Here is a 21,285-nt window from a genome sequence, read left to right as displayed (position 1 = left end):
TTAAAATAAATCAGTATAGGTACCTTTCGAGCAGTACTAAGTATTTCATTTTGCTGACGGTCATATATGTCTAGTTGACGTTCTAACTCTACTTCTCTCTGATCCCAAGCCATCTGCCGCTCTTCAAAAAACTATAAAAAAAAGTTTGATTAAAGAGATCTACATTGAAATCCTGACCCACTGATGTCAATGAGAACATTAATATTCACTTCAACAGGGCAAGGATTTCACCCCTACTTTAGAGAATTTGAAAGCAATTCCAATGTGCCAGTGACGGCAATACATCTTTAACTGTAACAGCCTGGGAAAACAGACATTTAAGTATCATACATCTTGTACATGTAAGTTATGCGTTTTTTAAATGTAACAAAAGAATTTTAAAAATCATTAAATAAAACAGAAAATATATTGTTATTTTTACATCATGTAGAATTTTATACCTTGCTCTGCTGTACAATTTCTTCTTCCAGACTGCTGATTGTACGCTCATATTCAGAAATGATATTATTCAAATATTTCATCTCTTCTTTTTGTTTGACTAACTCTCGATTCAGTTTAAGGTCCTGGAGACGAAGTTCTTCCATTTTCATATGCCACTCAATTACCTGATAAATAACAACATTTCGTACAGTTCATTATCAATATCATCTTAATCAGATAAAAATAGCATTTAGGGAATTTGGATGTCTTTTCCAAAGTGAAACTAAGTTTGCAAAACCACCCAGAAAAGTTGCATATAACGAACTATAACATTCAACTATATATATATACTAATAGTAGCAATATCTATCACTTGCATTGTAGAACTGATCAATTAAATTGTTTTTAATTTTTCACTTGATTAATATAACTTCATGAGCAAAGTTTATGAATGAAACAACATTCATTTATAAAACCAGTTACCCCAATAACTGGCTAATTGAGTTTCACTGTCAATCCAACTGCTGCTTAAATTGCTGAAACTTACCCCTGTTTCAACATTGTAACTTCTGTTCACTGTTTGCCATTCCTTACACTTGTCCATATTGTAACTCTAATTCCATTTTAACTTGTCCCAAACTCCATTTTAAAATGCTCGCTTCATTTTGTAAAAGCTTGCTGCAACCTTCATTTTTGCAAAACCCTGCTGTAATCTTATTAGTTTAGTTTAGATGTGTGAATGAGGTATGTATGAATGATGGAATCAACCTCCAGCCCCAGCCTGTCCTGATGAAATAAAGTGTAAACACCCAACGGTTGAAGATGCAGACAACAGCCCTGACAAAGTAAGAGGAGTCCACCCTCAAAAGAAAAGAATAAAAGTACAATTGAAGAAACCTCAAAGCCAGGTCCTAGGCTGAAAGTCATGTCTGCAATTGATGGGTGATCAATGATGCCAAACCCAGAGCCAGCGTGACACAGCAAGACCTATAGACTCTGGATTTAAACTAAAGCCTACAAAAAGGATGGGTGAGATGGAAGACTTTGAAGGGTAACATTCTGCTGCCAACATGGAAGGGCATCGGTGCATGCCCAACAGAGACCCAGCTCTTCCTTGTGCCTGGCTTTCCTGGCCAGTTAGCCGCCACAAGCTATGAACCCAAGCCATGAACTCAAGCTACATTCAGGACTGATAACTATACAGCATCTTGACAGGTTTCAGAGTAACAGCCATGTTAGTCTGTATTCGCAAAAAGAAAAGGAGTACTTGTGGCACCTTAGAGATTAACCAATTTATTTGAGCATGAGCTTTCGTGAGCTACAGCTCACTCGATGAAGTGAGCTGTAGCTCACGAAAGCTCATGCTCAAATAAATTGGTTAATCTCTAAGGTGCCACAAGTACTCCTTTTCTTTATACAGCATCTGCAGAACCTGTGTGTGTGTATGAACGAACGTGTGAATGAATGTGAAACTGAATGAAATATAACAGCTATAACTGACTGCCTACTATGATTCTTTTTGTATTCACAATAAATGTGACATTTTGTCTTATCCCCTTTAACAAGATCCTGCTGGTTTATTTTATTGGTATAACAACATAGATCCCAAAATGCTCAAAAAACTTTACAGACTGATTGAAAACTAAATATACCAAGGGCACTTTACCCACCATTGTAATACAAATGTCTTTAAATAGAGAATGCAATACTATACAATAGTTAGGACAGAAAATGAGACTGTCTTATTCAGTTCAAAAGTAACTATCTAGAAAAGGAAAAATATAATTACCCAAATAACGATTTGTCCAGGATGCCTGACTTAACATCCCTACTCTTACCAAAAAAAAAAAAAAAAGTGACATGGGCTTTTTAATGGCCAAAAGTAGCTGGGACTTGTGCCAAAAGCGGGTAGCACAGTGCTTCCTATTTCATACTGTATTGAATCTCTAATACCACTTCCTACAGCATTTAAATTTGCTTTAGAGGCCTTCAATCAAAAGAAAAACCAAGTCTGACTCTGCTTAGATTATGGGCTGCTCTACACTACCACGTCAAGTTGACTCAAGTTATGCTACTTAAATTACAAGAATAACGTAACTGAGGTCGACGTAGCTTAGGTAAACTTACTGAGGTGTCTACACCACGTTGGGTCTACAGGAGACGCTCTGCCACTGACTTCCCTTACTCTTCTTGGAGAGATGGAGTACGGGAGTCAACCAGAGAGTGCTCTGCAATCGATTTAGCAGGTATTCCCCAGACCTGCTAAATTGACACCGCTGCATCGATCGCAACAGTGCCAATCTACCAGTAAGTGTAGACAGGGTCTTATATATCAAGTAGTAAAGCTGGCCATTATCCTTTCTTTAAAAAACAAAACAAATTGATGTTACAATACTGCATATTCTGAAATCCTGAAGGCACATATTAAAGCAGAAATTTTGAGTATACAGTAGATTAAAGTTTTAAATTAAACATATGTAAAATTAATGATTACTAAAAGCTATAAAATGTCAAACCTTTTGGGCTCCTCTTGTATCTTTCAATGTGCCTATTAACTCTTCTAAACCTTTTACTTTTAATTCCATCTCCATTGCTCTGTTCTCTATGTTTCGACGCTCTTCCTGGGCATGCTGGACTTCTTCCATGACTTTTAGTTTGTCGTTCTGTAGCTGAATCATGGTTTTAGAGAATTTCTCCTGTTGTGTCAATGGCAGAGCACCACTAAACTGTCGTCGCAGAGATTGCACAGTCTGGCGTAGATGTTTGGCTCTATTTCTCCCTTCTAGTCGGGCGTAGTATAATCCCTGCTCTTTGTCATCAAGCTTCTGTTCTAGGCGTAGATTATAAATCTCCATCTTTTGCAGTTTCATTGTAAGTGCTTCTAGCTTGCCCACAGCAGTGGTCTCACTAATCTGAAGAGCTACGATATGCTGGTGTAATTTTGCAATAAGTGCCTTTTCATCTGACTGTGCCTAAGCACCAAAATATATAACACAGACATTTTTTAAAATATAAAATCATTTGTTGAAAATTAAACATATTTACATGAACTGTAAGTTATTACCACATTACAACACCTATCATACTCCCAATGAAGTTAATGGCAAAACTCCTTTGGGCATAAATGGGAGCAGCATCTGGCCTCATATAAATTCATGTTTTGTTCAGTATTACTTCTATAGCCAAAATAATAATAAAAAAAACTGTCTTTTCAAATACAGATTTTAAAAATAATATTTCTCCAAAATATCATGCAAGTACTTTCATAACCTAATATTAAAATATTCTATCCCTAACCCTCCCTCCCAAAACACATCAGTTAACTATAAAAAGTCTTAACAAAGCAAGGCAGTACTGACCATACCTGATAGTCTAAAACTTGCATTCGAAGGGATTCCACTTCCTTCTCTCTGGATTGCTGCCGTGCCTCCAGAGCTGCAACTTGCATTTTGGCAATATCAGAAAGCTCCCTTAACCTAGTGGAGGGAAACAAGAATACTATCCCAATTTAAAATATTAAATAATCCTTCAAGCTAAAATGGTGTCCAAGTTCCTTTACCAATAAAATGTTAAGCTCTACTACACAAAAGATCCTGAAGAGAGGTGTTAAAGGCATCTCTACCTCATATTAGGAGATTTAAAGTTAACATATTTTTCAGCATTTCCAGATCTTTTCCCCTCTCATATACAAGTATGGATCAGTAATTTGGATACTGTCCCCGTTATTAAAGCTCCTGCTAATCTCTTCTCATGCCTATTTTGGAAATAAGAGGTTTATTGATCTGATTCTTCAGTTTCACTATTTATGTCAATGGCAAACATCCCAATTGACTTCAAGAGTACAGGAGCAGACCCGTTACAAGCATCTTATTAAAAATGTCTTTACAAAAGTTTATAGTTGCTCTATACAGAACAGAAAAAAAAAAAAAAAAGCCCAGTAGAGAGGTGTACTGGAAGGGGTATAGACAGTTTACACAGAGAGACCACTGTTCACAGTCACATTTATATTTCTAGGCCACAAAGGTTAGTATTTCAATTCATAATCTTGTGAAGTCAGAAAGATGAACTATAAATATCTTGTAGCATCTTTATAATCTCTGCAATTATATGGCATTGCAGATTTGCTTTTAACTTTTGGAGATTTTGCTACACAAAAGTCTTAAGTGTATCTTCCACAACAAAAACAATAATTTTCTTTTCCTGCAAAAACAAAAGCCTAATATTACGTAAGAAAAATGTATTTAGAAACTATTCATTTTACAGAGTATATCATATTTGTTTTCATGTCACTTCCTCTGCTATTTTCTACTGCAGACATTCTTATGAAAAAAGGCTATTTGTTATGTCAGATGACAACTTTCAGAAGGGCACATATGGCAGAAGATCAATTCAAAGATCTTGTTTTGGGGCAAATATAACAACACTTAGGTAATGATATTTTAAATACTTTGTATAAGCAGGATTCTTTCAAAATACTTTTTAAAAAAATTTCTCAATGAAATATCAATGGATCTTCCAAAAATTAATATTTTTGTTTTCCCGCAGTATTTTCACCAGTTTTCTATACACTTGATAAGGATTCAACAAATGGAACAAAATATTGTTTTGCTAATTTGTCTGAAATATTTTAATAAACACAAAAAGTTGTATCTAATTAAGAACCTTATGCACGAAAGCATTTAAGCACCTGCTCACATTCATACCTATTCAGGACAGCACATAAGCATTTGCTTAAGTGCCATCAGAATCAGTGTTCTTCTAAATCAGATCCTTTATGTAATGCTTCATCTGAAATTCCAGGTATAGAATATATAAAGACAGATGAAAATTGTTTTACTGTTAATGTAGAAGTAACATATATCTGTATAAGTCAAATTATGGAATACTTCCAAACATACTGTAATACTAAATTTGGTACTTCTGCACTTACTTTGATACCTCAATCTTCAGCTCCATTTCACTCTTCTCTAGCTCCATGATTTTTCGTCTATCCGCACCACTTATTGCTTTACTCACACTGTTTGTCAGTTCATCTCTTAATGTCTGTTCCACTTTTTGTGCCTCGAGGTTGATTTTAGTAAGCTAAAAAAAAAAACCAGTATATTTGCTAAACGTATTTGGAATAGGCATACAATATATTTTTAGTCAGCACAAAATGTTATGAAGTTGTATTTAGTGAAACTGTTTCCTCTCAGTTTCTTCCTTTGGTTTTCTTTTGTTCTACTCTGAAACATCCAACTTCTTCCTTACAACATTGCATGCACGTCAGAGTAGCTCTGTAAGCATCCATACAACAAAGTATTCTAAATGAAAACCAATATTTTCAGTTTCTTGAAACAGTGAAAGCAAAAAACTAACTATAAAATGGGGTAGAAAAATGGAACAATACTTGGACTATAAACTCTTCAAGACAGGGATTAGCTTTGTTATATGTTTGCACAATCCCTAGGACAAAGGGGCTGGTACTACAAATAATAAGACTCACTGAGCAGTGTATTTATATTACCATTACTAGCCAGCATTTTCACAATAATGTGACTAGTCATTTTTGTCGCTCAATTCGAGACATAAAATCATAAAATAATAGGGTTGGAAGAGACCTCAGGAGATACTCTAGTCCAACCCTCTGCTCAAAGCAGGACCAACCCCAAATAAATCATCTCAGCCAGGGCTTTGTCAAGCCAGGCCTTAAAAACCTCTAAGGATGGAGATTCCACCACCTCCCTAGGTAACCCATTCCAGAGCTTCACCACTCTCCTAGTGAAGTATTTTTTTCTAATATCCAACCTAGACCTCCCGCACTGCAACTTGAGACCATTGCTCCTTGTTCTGTCATCTGCCACCACTGAGAACAGCCGAGCTCCATTCTCTTTGGAACCCCCCTTCTCAAAAGGGCCAGAACTTAGGAGAGTTAGTGCTCAACGTTTTCTGAAAATCAGGCCCCTTGAAGAAGTCTCAAATTGGGCACCAAAAATTGAAGCACCCAAGGTCACTAGTCACTTTTGGAAATCAAATAAGCTTTGGGCCAAGACAGATTTCTGCAGGGCCTGAAGCAGCACAGCAGACAGCCCTGCAGACAACATTTCAAGCATAAGACACAACGTAGAAAAGGACACAGAAGGCTTGTGAGAGAGTCAAGATAGCATTATTTTGTGGGGAAGAAAGGGTGGAGGAGGATGCAAAAGCCAACAAGGTCCGAAATGTATGCAAGACCATGACAGTCACTGATGATCATGGAAAAAATAGCAGAAAACAGTTTATAATCAGTTAGAACTTGGGAACAGAAAGATCAAGAACTGTAATCTTTGCAAAAATCTGGTTGCCAAGGAACTAACAAGGTTTTGCAATATGCCCACTCTGTGCGAGTCATAGTATACCAGCATTAATTTTATAGTGAATAACTAAGTTCCGAAATAAATTACTGACAAATTAATATATTACATATTAAATATATCTCTTCAAGCAAAAATCTATTCACAAGCAGCTACATTTCGATAAGTAAACCTATCTATCAAAAATGGCACCAAAGGTAGGTATCTAATAGAGCAACACACAAAAAGCTCAAAGTGCATTTCTAGGATGTAATTGACAAATTATATAATTACATCTCTTTATACCTCAGCAAACTTTGTTTCCAGTTCAAAGTTACGTTCTTCCACTTGCTTTAAAGTATTTCTTAAGTGTTCATACATTCGTTGCGAGTGTTCAGCTCTCTGTCTTTCGTTTAGTTCCTTCATTTCCAGCACAGTGATTTTCTTAGAAATAGAAACAATCTCACTGTTGGTAATTGCTTTTGTGGCCTTGTCCATGGCATTGTCACCCCCTATGTTCAATAATATTTTAATTAGGCTTAACAAGGTTTTCAAATTAGAAAAACAACAATGCAACTTCTTAAAGTAGCACAGGTACTTTTGATTTATCTCTATAAGGAACCAGAACACCTAAACAATTTTTGGAATTGGAAGAGCTAGGCATTTAACTAGTCCTCCCTCATCACACATCAGAAATCTAAAAAAATCTTATCCATTTTTAAGAAAACATTAGCTATGTAAGAAGATTCCAGGATTATCACACAGTCTGTGTCACTCTGAAGTCTAGAATATTTGTTGAGTCCGTGTAAAATGATGGAAAGAGCTACAAGCATGGTTGAGAGCTCTTTTTGTTTAGACTAGAACAAAAGAATCTAAAAATAGCCATACTGGGTCAGACCAATGGTCCATCTAGCCCAGTATCCTGTCTTCTAACAGCTGCCAATGCCAGGTGCCTCAGAGGGAATGAATAGAACAGGGTAATTATTGAGAGACCCATCAGGTCCCAACTTCTGACAGTCAGAGGCTAGGGACACCCAGATCACAGGATTGCATCCCTAACCATCTTGCCTAATAGCCATTGATGGACCTATCCTTCAGGAACTTTTCTAATTCTTTACTGAACCCAATTATACTTTTGGCCTTCACAACATCCCCTGGCAACGAGTTCTACATGTGTGAAGAAGTACTTCCTTTTGTTTATTTTAAATTGCTATTAATTTCATTGGGTAACCTGTGTTTCTTGTGTTATGTGAAGGTGTAAATGACACTTCCTTATTTACTTTCTCCACACCATTTATGATTTTATAGACCTCTGTCATATTCCCCTTTAGTCATCTCTTTTCCAAGATGACCAGTCCCATTCTTTTTAATTTCTCCTCATCTGGAAGCTGTTCCATACCCTCAGTCATTTTGTTGCCCTTCTCTGTACCTTTTCCAATTCTAATATATCTTTTTTGAGATAGGGTGACTGGAACTTTACGCAGTATTCAAGGTGTAGGCGTACCACAGGTTCAATCATCACTGGGATTTGCTGTCTGCTACTGTCCAATTTTTAAGTTCTCAGCCATTTTCAGCATTTTTACACATTATGAATTACATCCATATGAAAGCATGGGATTTCACTTTGTAATTAACATAACAGTCACAACAGCAACCATCATCAATTAGACTGTATAATCATTTTCAATGTAACCTCTCATTTTTACAGGTTTCAGAGTAACAGCCGTGTTAGTCTGTATTCGCAAAAAGAAAAGGAGTACTTGTGGCACCTTAGAGACTAATCAATTTATTTGAGCATAAGCTTTCGTGAGCTACAGCTCACTTCATCGGATGCATCATTTTTAGTTACTCAACTAGCAAATAACTGGCAGAAAATGAACAAAATGCTAAGTGAACAAACAAGGGTAGAAAAGATGACTACATAAGAGAGAAATCTGGGAAGTAAGTTTGACTCACACAATGTTACAGTTATTGAGAACATGAAAGTAGAATGTTGTAATTTATAAATCCAGGCAGAAGAAACCACTGTCCTGCAAACCACTTGTCTGGTTACTTGACTGATGTTCCAATCAGGACCCAGGGCCTCTGAATCAGATTCAACAGAGGTCATCTAAAAAGTCCCAATCCTTAATCCCACTTGAAGGGAGGGTGACTGAAAGCTGTTGACACCACTGAAGGCCAGCAATTCCACTGTGAGAGAACCAGGTGGTTCAGCAGCTGCTGGGTCAGAATGTATCTGCCCTGGAAGCATACTATCAAAGGGGAAGAAAAGCCAGAACTGGCCACCTCACCAAGTCCATTTGCCATCAAGGCAGTGAAAAAGCATTGTTAAAAATGTTTTCTGGGTTTCAAGCTTTAACAAAATAATAGTATAGCTAACCTAACTAAACAGTAAAAGTCTATTCTATTTGGTAAACACCAACCAAGAGGTTCTCTAAAAGACGAAAATATCCTAAACCTGAGTAAGGTTTTTGCATTAAAATTTTCTTAACCTCTGAATGAAGAGAAAATGAGGGAAATACATTATAATTTAATATAAAGTTTCCTAAAGGTATTTTGTTTTCAACCTTTATAAAAAATTAGTTTTTCAAAGGACATACTGTATGTTTTTACTGATATGAAATAGCTTTTATACTTGCCCAACTTAGTTGTTTGGTCCCAAGCTTGTTCTACAGTGTGAAGTTTTTCTTTTGTGATTTCAAGTTCTTTATTTAATGAATTTATCTGTTCCTTCAAGGATGTATTCTCACTCTATATGGCAGAGACAAAATAAAAGAGCAATACAAGAGTAATGTGGTTGATGGTTAAAATATTATGGTTTGGCATAAACTATTAACCCATAATAGAACAGCCTATGGTATCCAGTTCTTATACAATAATCAAAATGTTTGTCTTTGGCCCATGTATGTTATATGCTTCTATTTACCATGCATTTTTATCAATAAAACGTTAAACTCAAAGATTAACCTTTTTTGTTATAGAATACTAGGTACACGATACCCAAGACTTAAAAACCAAAATCAAAACCCTTTATTGGTATTTTAAAATGTTCCCTCTCCCCCAGACCAAATGAAGGCTGAAACGAATACTTTAAACCAGTACAACAAACAGGATCTTTATGTTGCTTTAAATGTTCATAATTAATTCCAAAAGAAACAAAAAAGGAGGAAAGGATTGTCAACTGTTTTGTTTTAAAATACTCTTATTTTAATTGGCTTAGTTTTCAAACACATTTCACACAATCTGTTCATGCTGAGAACTGCTTCTTAGTTTCAGACCTTTCAAATTACTGGGATAAGCAAAATAAGTAAACTTTTCTCTCAATAAAAAACCCCCCAACACATCTTAGGGAAACACACATTTGGCAGTTACCAATTATACATTCAACAGCTTGAAAACAATGTCTGGAGTAACTGGCTACCTAGCACTTGTGGGCTAAATTGTCATCACCCTCAGAAAAATCTGTGGACAGGGTCATTACAAAGAGTTTTACCTCATGAGGATCTCCTTGAACTAGCCCCTCTGGTGGGATTAAATGGAAGGAGAGAGCATGGATTTTTGAAGAGAGCCCCCACTGCAGGAATAGGGGCAGTTTCATTGATCCCTATATCCCACTGTGACCATATTTTCTAAATCAAAACGTAGGTCATTTTTGCTGTAACATTTTTACAGCGTTATCGTTTTGAATGGTTATTTCTCAAAAGTACATTTGAAAAATATATATGCTGGTATCACTACTGCCAGCTTCTGATTCAGGCATGTGTTGTTGTTCTTGTTCCATGGAGCAGGAGGAGATTGTTTCCAATAACTCAGTGTTTGAATTTATCATGAAACATTGGATAAGAGTCATTAACATCCTTTGGGAAAAAGCATAGCTTTGGTTGCCTATACACATTCCACTTTTCTCATGTCCCCAAACACTACTGATCACACTAAACTATATTACCACTGGAGCGTTCCTGGTAAACAAAGATTTAGTTATATTTTGTATACCAGCATGATTTAAAACAATTTACAGTTACTAAAAACCCAAATGTTTTGATTGGTAAAATGAAAAAACAGGACATTTCAGGTGTTTTTCAAAAAAAAAAGTTTGAAGGACACCAGGAGCTTCATTTGAAAAACAGGGACTATACCCGTTAAAATCATCTCTTTACCAACAAGACAGACAGTGGCTGGGTTCCCTTTGATTGCTCAATAACAATTACAGAAAGGAAACCTTTACAATTTCTTGCTTTCCTGCCTAGATTTTGCTCTGAGTCCCTGAACCAGGGGTGGCCAACCTGAGCCTGAGAAGGAGCCAGAATTTACCAATGTACATTGCCAGAGAGCCACAGTAATACATCATCAGTCCCCCATCAGCTCCCAAACCCCGCTCCCAGTGCCTCCCACCCATCGGCAGCCCCGCCAATCAGCGACTCCCCCTCCCTCCCTGCACCTCCCGATCAGCTGTTTTGCGGTGTGCAGGAGGCTCTGGGGAGGGAGGGAGAAGAGTGAGGGCATGGCAGGCTCAGGGGAGGGCACAGGAAGAAGTGGAGTGGGGCAGGGGCTGTGGCAGAGCCAGCGGTTGAGCAGTGAGCACCCCCTGCATATTGGAAAGTGGGCGCCTGTAGCTCCAGCCCCGGAGTCGGTGCCTATACAAGGAGCCGCATATTAACTTCTGAAGAGCAGCATGTGGCTCCGGAGCCACAGACTGGCCACCGCTGCCCTAACTCACTCACTCACTGTCTCTCTCAGGTCTTTCTAAAATTGCTTATCACTTTGGTGCTTAAGCAGAATATGACAGCTCTTTTACTTCACTCCCTCCAGCTCATATACTTTTCTCATAGCCACATGATTGCTTATTGCTGTTGCAATTTCATTTGTCACCTCCAGTTTATCATTTTTGGTACTCACAAACATATCTTATAAAAATGCATAACTAAATTCCTTCCAATTTTTAAAGGTTTAATGCTGAGAATCACTTCTTACAGTTTATGAAGTTTAAAGTGTACTTAAAATTAAAATTGTTAGCTGAAATCAGCACTTCTGAGCTTGAACAGTGACACAGGCTGTAACAGAGCAGGAGATTCAATGTCAAATATTATAAACCTGTTTTCTTCTTGGATACCAATTTGAATACTGAGAAAAGCTGTATTACATATTTCCATGTATATGAATCTCTTACTGTGAGGAGCTCCAGCAATGGGACTTCCATAGGAGTGAGATAAGGGAAGAAGGCATGGTGTTACAGCTGCTACAGTGCCCTCCTCTTCTTAGGGCAGGTCTACAGTGGCAACTTACATCAGCATAGCTATATCTCTCAGGGGCACGAAAAATCCACACCTCTTAGTGACGTAGCTATGCTGACCTAAGCCCCGATTTAGACAGTGTTAGGTTGAAGGAAGAATTCTGGGGAGGTGGATTTACTACAGCAACAGAAAAACCCCTCCCATTGCTGTAATGAGTGTCTACACAAAAGCGCTACAGCGGTGCAGTTGCAGACATACCCTAAGTGGACCTAAGGGACAATCTGGCCCTATATATTTATATCTTTCTTCAACATAACAAAATGCAGTTATTTCCATAAGGGTCAAGAGTATCAAGTAACATTACCTCCATGTGCTCCAAGTTAGTTGTTCTCTGGACAAGCAAGTTATCGTTTTGTAGCATATCCCTGTATTTAGCAGTTAACTCATTATACTGCTTATTAGCCAGTTCTAGCTCAGACAGAGGCACACTGTCATCCAAAGCTTTTTGCAGAGCTGCAATCTTAAAGCTTGCCAGTTCCTATGAAAATAATTATATTATATTGGTTTACTGTATACTTGAAGCTTTTAAATTGCTACCATTCTCCTAAAACACTTACACACACACACACACACACACACAGCTAAAGCAATGCTTGCTTCTTTTCCAAATACATCCAATACTAATATAAAAATAGTTTTGTAAGGACAATTATTTCACTATTACTTTTAGAACCTGGTCTGTCCCCACCCTTTTTTTTCTATTTAAGAGATAAATTTCAAAATAATTCAGTAACAATTTATTGTAACGAAAGAGAACAGAAAACTGTCTCACAGAGAACAGACATAAATTAAATATGGAACTATAACAATATCAGTTATGCCATTGCAAATCTAGCAGTTTGCCTAGGATGCTGAATACTATTCCTGACAGAACAGGGGTTATGTTATATCTCTCCCTTTTTAAAATCCCAGCATTGATTCTTAATTTTATATATCACCTGTTGGTGTAACATATCAATACCCAGTGCTGTGTTTATTTTTCTTATAACCACATGATTGCTTATTCCTGGTTCAGTTGCATTTGTCAGCTCCAGTTTATCATTTTTGGTACTCTCAAACATATCTTTAAAGATTTAATACTGAGAATCACTTCTTACAGTTTATGATGTTTAAATTGTATTTAAAATTAAAATAATTAGCTGAAATAAGCACTTCTGAGCCTGAACAGTAACACAGGCTGAAACAGAGCAGGATATTCAATCTTAGACATTGTAAACCTGTTTTCCTTTTTGATACCAATTTGAATACTGAGAAAGCTGTATTACAGATCTTCTTGTATACATATTAACATGCTATTTACATGTTAAAATATTTAACATCTAAATAGCAAAGTTCTTCTGACTGGTCAACCAGTATTACGGAAAGGTGTAATCTCTTTAATAATTTCTGATATTGTGCTTCTATTCTTCCAAAATCACAATCATGTCTTTTTTCCAATCAAACTAGCAATAGGAGACTCCAAAATGCCAATTTTAACTTAAATAAATAAATAAAATTCACAAATGTTTCCAACTTGGTGTTCACCTTTCAGAATGCCGTACAATGCAAAATGAATGAAATTTTAAGACAAAAGGTATACCACACAAGCCATACCTTGAATCGCTGCAAGTGTCCAATCTTTTCTCCAACTGCAGTTTCCACTGCTGTTAGTTCAGCCTTTTGTTTCTCGTTTTCTTTTCTAAGGTGCCGCTCCATTTCAAGTAAAGTTGTATACTGCCTTGTCAGTGACCGTTCATTCACTCTCAAGACTGTCATTTTTCTACTGTTTTCTGCAAGCAGTTTTTTGGTTTCATCCGTACCCAGCTGAAGTGCATCCAGTAAATTCTATAAAATCAATAAAATACTACTACTATTGTGTTCAAAACTTTTATAGCTTATGGAAATACATGCCAGTAAATAAACTAATCAGAGCTCAGTTCTGCTCAAACTTTCATTGTTGAAATATTTTTTGCTACTTAGTTCTACTAGCAAAAAACATTCTACAACATTTGGAAAAAGAAAAGGAGTACTTGTGGCACCTTAGAGACTAACCAATTTATTTGAGCATAAGCTCTCGTGAGCTACAGCTCACGTCATCGGATTAAGCTTATGCTCAAATAAATTGGTTAGTCTCTAAGGTGCCACAAGTACTCCTTTTCTTTTTGCGAATACAGACTAACACGGCTGCTACTCTGAAACCTGTCTGCTGCTGCTCTACAACATTTGGATAATTAATTGACAGGAATTTTGTATAAGGCAGGCATTTTCTAAGGCTAGAAGGACATGGATATTTCTCAACTCATTTCTCGTCATCAAAGGCTGGGTGGGAGAATTATTGTTTTTCTACCCCCTCACTTAACCTGTCAAAAGGGTCTATGATGTGGCTTTTACTTTCTGAATCAAAACATTTTTCTGTTTGATTGTTTTCTAAATCAAAGAAATTTCCCAGTGACACTTGCCTCTACAGAAACTCTTTTACAAGGAATTTTCCAGTTTGAGAGGTCAATAATACTAGCGCTGCATGGGGACTGGAATTTCCCACTCATGGAAAATTTCACATTTCTCAAAAAATAAAGGAGTCAGTGCTCCAGAAGCCCTGAGAATCCCAGCTCCATGGCAACTCACATGGTGGCTGCTGAGGAGATAGAAGCCTGGGAGCTGGAGGAGCTTGGGAAGTGGGTCTGTCATAGTTTCCAGGCTCCTGACTCCCTGTGGGTCGAAACACTGGAAGCCCTGGGAACCCCAGCTCTACTGCAGCCCTCCAGGCAGGCTGCCAAGCGAGCTGGCAGAAAACTAGGCAAGTTTCCTTCAGAAAACTGCCTTATTCCACAGGAATGTGTTGATTTTGATGCATTGTCATTGTCCTGACCATGCTGGAAGACAGACAAGAGGCAACGGATATGGTTTAATTAAGCCGCAATGTTATTCACTTAACATATCTGGGAATACCTGGCAATAAATTGTACAGTGAAGGTTACCATTATTTCCTTAATTGTTTCCACCTACTTAGGAGGCTGCCATCTGACCTCCCCTTTCCCAATTTGGTCCCAACCAGCTTGTTGCTGAGGCCTCAGCACCCACCCCTCATATGAGGTTTAACGGAGGGCTGGAAAAAGCAAGAGGGTTGTCTTCTCACTGTACCAGACTTTAGGAAACCTAACCCTCCCTTTCCTAGCTTCCTCAGAGGATGCTTTCCATTAAATCTACTTCATCAGAGAACTACATCCCCTCTCTACTAAGTACTTGCACTGGACACCTGCCACACGTTACTGAGTAAGTGGCAACACGTTGTCTGAAACTCCTTACCCCACTGGGTCCCTGACCTACTGTGGGGAAGACAAAAAGATAATAATAAAACTATCCCGTCTCAGCAAATTTGGCAGTGTGGGAAAAGTTCCTTCCTAGACCTGAAAGCAAAATGGCTACTAGCATAACATCCTCAGCAGATCATGAAAAATGTGGTCCTACTCTAGTCCCAGAGGTGTTGCTAGCTCATGTTTGGGGAGGAAGGGGGAGAGAGAGAGACAGCGTGAGCAGGCTTCTCTGGAATTGCCTCGGGTATAAATACCCCTAACTCCCTCAGGTACCTGGAGGGGTAGTGTCCCTGATCTGGTCCTGCCTCTCCCGGTTCCTCCCAGCTCTGTCCAGGTACATTTCCACCCCACCCCAATTGCAGAGGGGGCCCTTAAAGAAGCAGTAACCTCTTTTCTTTCAGCTGACCCACTGCATTCAGTTGTAGTGAGCACATTTTCCAACCAAAAAAAAAAAAGAAGAGGAGGTTATTTACCTGTAACTGTACTTTCTTCGAGATGCGTGGCCCCTATTTGTATTCCACTATGGGTTATGCATGCACACTATGTGCACAGAACTGGAGAATTTGGAAGTATTGTCTTTTTGGTCCAACGAGCACCCTGGCTCATCTCTGTGCCTCCAACCAAGGGGATAAAGGGCAGAGCAGACTGACCATCTCTCCAGTTCCTTCTCCACCATGAATCAGAGATTCAAAGCAATGGGGGAGGAGGGCAGGTAGTAGAATAAAGATAGGGACCACACATCTTGAAGAATCTACAGTTTTTACAGGTAAGTAAGTAACAACTTCTTCTTCGAGTGATGGTCCCTATTGTATTCCTCTGTAGGTGACTTAAGTAGGAGGAGGGTGTGAGCATGAAGACGGTAGGGCTGAGAGAAGGACAGCTGTTCCAAAGAAGGCATTAGCAGAGGAGTCCTGGACTAGGCCACAATGTCTCGCAAAGGCATGAGTGGAGCCCTACATGTCTACTTTGCAGATATCAAGCAGGATACCTCCTGAAGTGACACCATGGTCCCTGCTTGCGCTCCCGTGGAACGAGGTGTTACCTCATGGGATGGAAGGGAAGGTTCAATAGTTGAGAATAAAGTAGAATGCAGCCAGAGAGCCATTTGGCGCTCCTCTGGGTGGAGACTGCTTGTCCCGAGTCTTTCTGTTATAGTGACAAATAGTCTCGGGGAGTTCCTGATTGGTCTTGTTCTGTATAGGTAAAAAGCCAAGCAAGGCCCAGTGCTTAATTTTTGCCAGGGTTAACACTGGCACCTCTAAGCTTGGCAGTTTATAGAACCGCACCTCTAGGCTTGCTGCATCAGTTATGAATGTAAAAAAATTGCTTGAGCCCTGGCACCTCTTTCATTACAAATTAAAGACCGCCAGGGCCTGTTGGACATCAAGGATGTGGAGTCTCTGATCCTCTGAGGAAGTATGTGGTTTATGGAAGAACACAGGTAAGTGGATCAACTGGTTCAAGTGAAATTCTGAAACAACTGTGGGGGTGAGTTTGGAGTGTAAATGTAACAAAACTTTACTGTTATGGAATACAATGTAAGGAAGATCCAACATCATTACTCCAAGCTCGCCAGCCCTTCTGGCTTAGGTGATGGGTACAAGGAATGCGACCTTCACAGAGAGAAGGGATACGGAACAGGAAGCTAGGGTTTCAAAGGGTGGCCATGTGAGTGCTGAGAGAGCAAGATGCAAACCGCATAGAGGTGCAGGCTTATGAATAGGCGGAAAGGTTCTGATCAGGCCCTTCCAAACTCTGGTGGTCAGTAGGTGAGTGAAGACCGAGTAACCCTGAGAAGAAGGATGGTACACACTAATCTCTGCCAGCTGGACAGGCCTTTAGAGAAAGGATATAATCTAAAATGAGAGGGATTTCTGCTTTTTCTGTGCCACAGAAGAAAAACAACTCCACTTAGCCAGGTAACCTCGTCTAGTAGAATCCTTCCTACTATTAAAAGTATGTCTCATATGGCTGCAGAACATGAGCATTTTAAGGTCAATGCTCATCCAAAATCCAAGCCTTGATGTGAAGCAAATGCAGACTGGGGTGCTTGATCTTGCCATTCTGCTGGGTCGGGAGCTTGGGAAACTCTGGGAGAATGATCAGAACTGTGGATGACAAGCGCTGGAGATCTGGGAACCAAAACTGTCTGGGCCAGTAGGGTGATCAGGATAATCCGAGCCCTGTCCTGCCGGATTTTGTGTAGAAGTTGTGGCAGGCGCAGTAGCAGAGGAAATGTGTAGTTCAGGTGATCTGACTAAGGGAGAAGTAGAGCGTCACCTTGGAAGTTGCACCCAAGGCTCTTGAGCAGTATGTGATGCATTTGCTATTTGTTATGAAGATGTACAGATCCCTGGTTGGGATTCCCCATAGATCAAAGATACTGCACAGTACTGAGTCATGAGGTTCCCACTTGTGGTCAACTGCAAAATTTCTGCTGAGGGAATCTGTGAGCATATTTTGATTTCCGGGAAGGTAGGCTGCTGATGGGGAGATTTGGTTGCTGATGCACCAGTTCCACAAGCTGACCGTTTCTGCACACAGGGAGATGGATCTTGCTCCTTCCTCCTTCTTGATGTGGAAGACAGTCGTAATATTGTCTCACAGCATAAGGACATGGTGAGAGCACATTGTGACAGGTTTCAATTGGTCCACCAAGCCACTGGGGGGCGATGGGGAGCTACTGCCGCACTGGCATGCCTTGGTCACACTTTTCTGTCACTAGGGAATTAGCAGAGGGATGTGCACCAGCCAGAGTCAGTGGCGTGCCCCTCAGGCAGGGGGAGCACTGGCAAGAGTCTATAGCGCACCCCTTAGGCAGGGGAGTGCTGGCAAGAGTCAGTGGCGTTGTCGGGATTCTGCTACCCAAGGCGAGTTGGCCAGGGTAGGGAAACTCAGGCCCACCCAACTCCACTGTGTTCCAGCCCAGGGTCCCGCCACTGGGTCAGCGAGGAGCCATCTGCAACACGCTGACCAAACAGACCCACCGCACTGTGCAGTTCTGCCCCTGGTCTACTTCCTACCTGGTCTCTCGAGCGGGTCCCTCTGGCCTATCCAGCTCGTCCGGGTATTCAGCTGCTGGCAGCTCCAGCTCCCCCTCCACGTCAGGCTCACGCTAGCCTGGGTTACTGCCTGGCTCCTCTAGTTCCTCCGGGTACTCGGCAGCTGGCAGTCCTGGTAGCCCCAGTCCTTCCTCCAGGTCAGGTTTCTCCTGGTCCAGGGCCTCCCCTGGCTCGGCAGCAAGGTCTGAAGGGAACAGCCAGCAGTCTGTCACTGTCTCCCTCCCTGGTGCTGCCCTGACTGGGCTAAGGGCCTTTGTACTTCCTGTTCCACCCCTCCCCTTCTGGGGGTTGGAGTAAGCTTGGTCTTGCCCCGCCCACTCAGGGTCGCTCTTTACCCTCTAGTTCAGAGGGAAGTCACCCTGACTCCCTACATACTCCACCGCTCAAATCCAGCTCCCGACCATCGAAGCCGGCGTCCTCACCCTTCCCGAGGCGGGATAGAAAGTCCACATTGGGGTTGTCCCTTCCCGCCCGATGGTGAATCATGAAGGCATAGGGCTGCACAGCTAGATACCACTGCATAAGCCTGGCATTTGTGTCCTTCATTTTATTCAGCCACTTCAGGGGTGCACAGTCCGTAACCAGTATAAAGGGAGCCCGGAGGAGGTAGTAGCGGAGGGCATCGACCATCCACTTAACTGCTAGGGCCTCTTTCTCCACAACAGAGTAGTTCCGTTCTCTGGGGAACAGCTTCCGACTGAGGTAAACAATAGGGTGTTCCTCCCCATCGACCTCCTGTGAGAGGACTGCCCCAAGCCCTACCCCTGAGGCATCGGTCTGAACGATGAAGTCACGACAAAAGTCAGGGCTGAAGAGTACTCGCTCGCTTACACAGCCGTTCTTTGATAGTTCGATAGTTTGATACTTCTCACATTCGTAAGACCAACACACTCGGCGGGGGCTGTCTTTGGTCAGAAGCTCAATCAGAGGGGCAGTCATGCTTGCGAAGTGGGGGTACAAACCGCCGGTAATAATCAGCTAAGCCCAAGAATTGATGCACCTGTCTCTTCATGGTCGGCGCCCAATATTCCTGGAGTGCTTGGACTTTCCCGATGACGGGACGTACTTGTCCCCGGCCCAAGGTGTACCCCAGGTAAGTGGTTTCCTCCCACCTGATTCAGCATTTTTTTGGATTGGCCTTAAGCCTGGCTGCACGGAGGTCCCTGAGGACAGCCGTTACTTGGTTGAGATGTTCTTCCCAGTTGCTGCCATAGATGACCACATTGTCCAAGTAGGCCGCGGCGTACTTGGTGTGTGGTTGCAAAATCCGATCCATCAAGCGCTGGAAGGTTGCTGGGGCCCCATTGAGGCCAAAAGGCATCCAGGTGAAATGGTACAGACCTGAAGGGGTGGCAAACACTTTCTTCTCCTTGGACCTGGGATCCAAGGGTATCTGCCAGTACCCCTTTGTGAGATCTAGCGTGGTGATATAACAGGCCTCTCCGAGCCGGTCGAGGAGCTCATCGACGCGGGGCATCGGATAGGCGTCAAACTTTGAAATGGCGTTTACCCTTCGGAAGTCAATGCAAAACCGCTGGCTCCCATCCGGCTTTGGTATGAGGATGACGGGGCTCCACCATTTGCTCTGGGAGTGCTCAGTAACACCCAGCTCCAACATCGCCTAGACTTCCTCCTCTACGGCCTCCCGCATTTGCCTGGGCAATGGCCGGGTTGCCTCTCGGAACACCACCTCGGGTTCATTCTGGATCACATGGTAGGCGAGCGTAGTCTGCCTGGGTTTAGTGGTGAATGTCTTGGGGAACGCCCTCACTAAGCAGAGGGCCTGTTCTTGCTGCTCAAATGTGAGCATTTCTGCTAGCGGGGGCTCACCATTATCTGACTCCTCTGGAGGTTGTGGCCCTAGGTCCGGTTCGGGGGGGTATGGGGCAATTAGCAATCCTTCCCATTCCCTCCAGGGTTTTAAGAGATTTACATGATATATCTGTTTTTCCTTACAGTGACCAGGTTGCTGGATTTCATAGGTGATAGGTCCCACCTGGCGGAGGACCTCATACGGGCCCTGCCAGCGGGCAAAAAGTTTTGATTCCTCCGAAGGGAGCAGGAGGAGTACTCAGTCCCCTGGTGCAAATGATCGGGCCTTGGCGCCCCAATTACAGTGCTGCTCCTGGGCTCTTTGGTCTGTGTTTAAGTTCTCCTTCGCGAGCTCGCCCGCCCGCCCGCCCATGCCAGCCGCCCCTGCAGCCCTAAGATGTACTGTAAGAGACTCTGCCTTGCAGACGGGGTGTGTTCCCAAGTCTCTCTCAAGAGGTCCAACACCCTGCGGGGTCGCCGCCCACAGAGGAGCTCAAATGGGGAGAACTTCGTGGACGCCTGTGGGACTTCTCGAATTGCCAGTAGTAAAGGAGGGAGCAGTTGGTCCCACTGGCAGAGGTCCCGGATGGTAAAGCATCACAACATTCTCTTCAGGGTCCGGTTAAAACGTTCGACCAACCCGTCAGTCTGGGTATGGTAGACCGAGGTCTGCAGTTTCTTAATCCCTAACAGGGCACATACCTGACGGAACAGCTTAGAGGTGAAGTTGGTCCCTTGGTCAGTGAGTATCTCCCGTGGGAGGCCCACCCTGGCAAAGATCTTCACGAGATCCGCAGCGATGGTGTGGGCAGTGATACTTCTTAAGCGGACAGCCTCGGGGAAGCGGGTGGCATAGTCCATCAGGACAAGGGTGTATTGATGGCCCGCCTTACTTTTTGGAAAAGGCCCCACCAGGTCCATCGCTACCCGCTCAAATGGTAAACCTACTACTGGTAAAGGGATGAGGGGGGCCTTCCGAACTCCCGCCAGTGCTACGTGTTGGCAGTCCGGGCACGACACACAGTAATCCTTCATCTCACGGTGGACACTGGGCCAGAAGAACCTGGCCAGGACCCTAGCCGCAGTTTTTTCCTGC

The 21,285-nt window shown here is 41.6% G+C and overlaps 1 protein-coding gene across 7 annotated transcripts in view; it reads right to left on the bottom strand.

Moving 5' to 3' along the window:
* Positions 1–21,285, bottom strand: part of CEP290 (centrosomal protein 290) — a 111,033-nt gene that overhangs the window by 31,675 nt on the left and 58,073 nt on the right. For all 7 annotated transcript variants that reach the window (XR_007354565.2, XM_048835631.2, XM_048835633.2 and 4 more), the window contains 9 exons: positions 13,616–13,846; positions 12,327–12,500; positions 9,371–9,482; positions 7,038–7,243; positions 5,351–5,502; positions 3,785–3,896; positions 2,937–3,392; positions 441–605; positions 24–131 (listed from right to left, as the gene is read on the bottom strand). Coding sequence is in view for 6 of the 7 variants with exons in the window: in XM_048835631.2 (XP_048691588.2) it covers positions 24–131; positions 441–605; positions 2,937–3,392; positions 3,785–3,896; positions 5,351–5,502; positions 7,038–7,243; positions 9,371–9,482; positions 12,327–12,500; positions 13,616–13,846 (1,716 nt within the window). In the remaining variant the exon portion in view is untranslated. The remainder of the gene's footprint in view (positions 1–23; positions 132–440; positions 606–2,936; positions 3,393–3,784; positions 3,897–5,350; positions 5,503–7,037; positions 7,244–9,370; positions 9,483–12,326; positions 12,501–13,615; positions 13,847–21,285) is intronic.

This window comes from Caretta caretta, chromosome 1 (genome assembly GCF_965140235.1).
Source record: "Caretta caretta isolate rCarCar2 chromosome 1, rCarCar1.hap1, whole genome shotgun sequence".
Classification (NCBI taxonomy): Eukaryota; Metazoa; Chordata; order Testudines; family Cheloniidae; genus Caretta; species Caretta caretta.
The sequence above is the reverse complement of the archived record's forward strand: the minus strand, read 5'-3'. Positions and strand labels throughout refer to the sequence as shown.